This window comes from Drosophila kikkawai, chromosome 2R (genome assembly GCF_030179895.1).
Source record: "Drosophila kikkawai strain 14028-0561.14 chromosome 2R, DkikHiC1v2, whole genome shotgun sequence".
NCBI classification, from domain to species: domain Eukaryota; kingdom Metazoa; phylum Arthropoda; class Insecta; order Diptera; family Drosophilidae; genus Drosophila; species Drosophila kikkawai.
The window spans coordinates 7,259,422-7,264,676 of NC_091729.1; the positions used below are offsets into that span (position 1 = coordinate 7,259,422).

The following is a 5,255-nucleotide window of genomic DNA, read 5'->3' on the forward strand; positions in this document are numbered from 1 at the left end:
AAGAAGGTTAGCTGTATGAATTTTTATGCGTATCGATTAATGATTCGACTTGATGTTGACAATCATCTGTTAAGATACCGCCGTTTGTTTCAACAGTACTGTGTCGACATGTACGTCAAAGTAGAATCGGAACGTCTCAATTTCATTCGTTTTAATCAGTCGAAGTTGCGCTCAGACGAGTACATCCACTTGCGTGACGCCATCGCTACTGAAGGACACGCGGCCAACATCGGTTTTTTGACCATTCTCCCAGCTACTTATGTTGGAAGCCCGCGCCATATGCATGAGTATGCTCAAGATGCGATGACGTATGTCCGGAATTACGGACGCCCGGATTTATTCATCACCTTCACATGCAATCCGAAATGGCCCGAAATTACCAATTTGTTGCTTCCAGGACAAACATCCAGCGATCGACCTGACATCACTGCACGAGTATTCAAGCAAAAGATCACAGTACTTATGGATTACATTGTTAAGCAGAAGGTTTTTGGCGCAGTTCGTTGTTGGATGTACTCGGTTGAGTGGCAAAAGCGTGGCTTACCACATGCGCACATTCTGCTCTGGATGTTCGACAAGATCCGACTAGATCATATTGATTCGATTATTTCAGCCGAAATACCGGATAAGCAAACTGATCCCGAGCTGCATTCCATTGTGACAACGAGCATGATCCATGGTCCTTGCGGAGTCCACAACCCAGAGTCAGTATGCATGAAAAACGGAAACTGCACAAAACGATTTCCCCGTCCGTTGACGGCTGAAACAATCAGTGGAAACGATGGATATCCATTGTATAGGCGTCGTTCTCCAGATGATAACGGCAAATGGATCGAATTAATGGTGAAACGTAACGAAACAAACGTAACAGTAATCGTGGATAACCGCTGGATCGTTCCATATTGCCCGCTTTTGTCGAAAACGTTCTCAACGCATTGCAATGTTGAGTACTGCAACTCTATCAAATCCATCAAATGCGTTTGCAAATATGTGAACAAAGGGAGCGACATGGCGGTGTTTGGCATTGCTGATCCGAATGCAAACGACGAGGTGACGAAATTTCAACTTGGAATATCCATGTTTTTCACATGGCCAGCTATACGTAGCCTGTTCGCGTGTGGGAAAGCCGTCATCATTATTTATTTTTGCACAGGATAACAAAACAAAAAATATTGTTTATCAAATCGCTCTCCACTAATTTCAAGTCAAAAAATTTGTCAATCCACCGAAAGGTTTGTTTAAAAGTCATCACTTCTTTTTGATTATCAACAAATTTTGAATTCAAATTTTAGGAGAAGATAGGAATAAGGTAAGGTAATAATGTACGTCAAAGTAGAAACGGAACGTCTCAATTTAATTTGTTTTAATCAGTCGAAGTTGGGGCGAGATAAAGTTCGCCGGGTCCGCTAGTTTTTTATAATTTTGATCTCTTATTTTAAGTTGTTAAAGTTATATATGTTAGTATTAAAGCATTTAATATGAAAAATAAAATAAATTTCTTGTACTACAAACGATACTATCAAATTTTTGATCTGAAAACATCGAAAACATCGAATGGTGCCACTATCGATAGTTTCCCAGCTCTACTCTCCAGTATCATCTTCTCCCGAGGATTGTTGCTTGATTATAATACAAAGAATTTGTTCACTGTGTTTTATTTATTATTAAGGGTCGGGAAGGGCAAATGTGTACATTTTTTTTTAAGAGTTGGACAATCCTTTAAGTTAATTTTTAAGAGGTGGCAAACGTTTAAATTAATTTAAAAAAAAAAATGGACAATGGTTAAAATTAATTTTCAAGGGGAGGGCACACTTTTTTTTAATATTACGTTTTCTGAGGTGGACAATACATAATTTCTGTGGTAAAGCGAAGCAAATTTTTGTTTTTTTTATATTTCCTAAAGTTTAAAAAATTTCAAAATTCTAAAGAGTGGACAACAAAGTTATTGGGATATTGAAAACACAAAATTAAAAATGGTCAATTTTTTTATTTTTGAAAATGTTTGAACTTTTTCGAATTTTTATATCTTCAAAACTGGACGTGGGCAAAAAAAAAAAAAACAAATTGGTGGGCAAACGATTCCAGATTTCAAATTTCGAAAAAAAAAGTTCGAACCTGGCTTCTTTGAGCTCGGTATATCCGCCTGCAGCAGTGTTGCCGTCAGCTCGTTACAATAAAAGGCTAGATTGATTATAAAAAAAAAGGATAGAAAAAGACAAAAATGTCAGAAAAAGGACAAAAAACAAGACAAAATATTTTTTCCATACATTTTATGTAATATTACTCTTTATTGTTTGCCAACTCGTTTAGAACATCGTCAATGTCATCATTACAAGATTCTAAACTTTCATTTTCATTAGATTGGTTGCTTCCGCACTTTACACAAAAATAAAAAGTGGATAAAAAAGTCCAGCACAAAATTAAAAAGGACAGATAAAAGGCTAGGGGATGTTAAATGTATTCCCGCTGAGGCGGCTGAAAACCGGACAAATCTGTCCGGAAAAAGGCAACACTGTCAACGGCAACAATGGTTTTTACCAATGTAGCCTGGCTAAAACCACGCTCAACTTCAGAATTTGACCAGGGCAGCGACAGCAGTTCTAGAGCAAATGTTGCCAATTCCATAAATGGGTTATTGACAGCCGAGTCCTTATTACTTACTTTTCAGCACTTTACGCAAAAATCAAAAGCGGATAAAAAAGGCCAGGCCAAAATACAAAAAGGACAGATAAAAGGCTAGGGGATGTTTTAAATTTTTTCCGGCTGAGGCAGCAGAAAACCGGACAGATCTGTCCGGAAAAAGGCTAAAACGGCAACACTGGCCTGCAGAAGGGAAATCTGTAGATGTTCCGGATCTCAGGAAGGGAGGGTGCGTCTAGGGTAATTTCAGCCATGCCCCAAGCCTGCAAGGGGCATGCCTGTTTTTTATTAATTTTTGTGGATTCCAGGTGAGCTGGGATTGATAGTGCGACCTGCGGGCAGATGGGGAAAATCCCTCCCCTAGGGGACTGGCTAGCCGGCCTTACCCCATCGGAGAAAAACAGGTCGTACTAAAACACCAACGAGTTATTTGGGGATGCTTACAGCTTTGTCGCCACATTTAAAATTCCATATTTCACTGTTAAGAAGAAGAAATCAGAGTTGCATCGAAAAACCACCAACTAACGGGCGTTAAATTTAGATGTACAACGGATGACGTACAAAATGAGAAGTTTCGGAACGGCAAAACATTATGGGCAGTTTGTTCAACGGACTGTGGGTGCGGTTTGACGCTCTGTGGGAAGACCCTATTAGTTTTTAGAACCTCGTATAACATTGGATGGTGTGGGTGGTCTGATAACAGAGGCGCGAACTTTTTAACATGGAACTAGCTGTGAACCTGCAGATTACCAGTTGCCGAACCAGACAACGAAATTATGTTAAAAAATACTTGTTTTCAAAAGATTCACAATTTATGGAACTTAATATTAGATAAATTTACTGCCCAATAAACGACATTGCCATTCTAAGCAATTTGGTAGGTGATTGTTATGACCACAGAAGGTCCTGCGCGTGCAGCCAACGGCTTGGGTCATGTCTCGGCTAGCTCATCCAGTCGGTGGTTCTTAACCCGGCACATGTATTTCGAACATCTACCCCTTTTTACGAGGACTTGACATTTTACACAACCTTCGAAACCTAACAAAACATAGATCCGTATGGCCTGAAAACGAATTGTCCACGAATTCGTAAACAAAAGCTCGCAGGCCAACGTTTTGTTTACGTTTTGTTAACTAGGCCTCCCAAAAACTAATAGATTCTTTTGTTCTTCACTATCAGAATGTTCGTAGTTTACTTGGCTGTAGACTGCACGTCAATAGTGTCTCCTTCGATGCCAATGTAATTGTGATGTTCTCATCCCGGTTAAATACCGGTAAATCCCGGTAATCGTAACTGCCTTTTATATTTACAATTGCCCTTTCACTAAGCCAGAAAAAGGCAAAAAGTGCTGGAGTTAAGCAAATCTAGGCATCTAAGATGCTGACACTTTTTTCAAAGTTTTAATTCCTGTGGTCTCATTTCATTATTTGGTTCATTTTTGACCATTTAAGTAATCAAATTAAATATCATTATTTATAAACAATATTCTTGGCGCTCCCTTGAAGTTATTAAAAACGCGAAAACTTGTTGAACACGTCAAAAATTTTTGGGTCAGAAATACATTTTCTATAAAATAACTACCTGCCAGAATGATCTTGTGGTGGTGTGGAATAAACATCAATAGGTCACTGAGTAAACTATTGCTTTCCTTTTGTAAATAAGATCTGATTTCATATAAAAAAACTATTTACGTTTCATGCCGGCCAGACAAAGGTAACCGTTTTTTAAATCGATAAAATCTTCCGTTTCTGATCGCATCGGTAAAGCTAGAGGGGTTTTAGCCTTTTCACTGTGTATAAAAAAACCGATTTTGGCATAAACCTATTTATTTTCCTAATTAATTTTTATGAATGGCCCATACTTATCGAATCTAGACATCTTAATTTGAAAAAAAAGCCTTCCAAAAATTTTTTATGACAACTCTGTAGTGTTGCCACTCCAACAAAGTCAGCTGTTTGAGAGACTTTGCAATGTCGTGAAATTGGCGCGAAAAATTGTCAAACTTTACGTGCTTGTTGCTTTGTGTAAAAAAATAAGTTTCATAAATCTAAAAATGGAAATTACTTGCGAAGGTATTTATTAAAGCAAATTAGCTTAGATGTGTCTTGTTGTCCACCTGTGAATATGTGTTATAAGTATGTGTATCTTTATGGATTTGAACTAACAATTGTGTTTGAGTTTTGTGGAGTATAACTTATAAATAGAACAGACTTGCGAAAGAGTAAGAACGAGAAAATAATGATTGTCATACAAATAAGCTCAGAGAAGCCAGGTTCGGAAAAATTTTTTTTTCGAAATTTGAAAGCTGGAATCGTTTGCCCATGTTTGCCCACCAATTAGTTTTTTTTTTGCCCACATCCAGTTTTGAAGATATGAAAATTCGAAAAAGTTCGAAAATTTTCGAACTTCAAAAATGTGACTTTTTTCAAAATTTTTTTTTGGAAATCGCAATAACATCGTTTGCCCACCCTTTAGAATTTTGAAATTTTTTAAACTTTAGGAGATATGACACTTTAAAAATTTGCTCTGTTTTACCAAAGAAATAATGTATTGCCCACCTCCGAAAACTGAATATTTAAAAAAAAAAAACGTTTTCCCACCCCTTAAATATTAAT

At 37.4% G+C, this 5,255-nt stretch overlaps 1 protein-coding gene across 1 annotated transcript; it reads left to right on the forward strand.

Annotated features, from left to right (window-relative positions):
- The first annotated feature begins 279 nt into the window (after nt 1-279).
- LOC121502910 (uncharacterized) lies at nt 280-3,927 on the forward strand. The gene is made up of 2 exons (XM_041777035.1): nt 280-708; nt 3,820-3,927. The coding sequence occupies exons 1-2, from the start codon at nt 280-282 to the stop codon at nt 3,925-3,927; spliced, it is 537 nt and encodes a 178-aa protein (XP_041632969.1).
- The last annotated feature ends 1,328 nt before the right edge of the window (nt 3,928-5,255 follow it).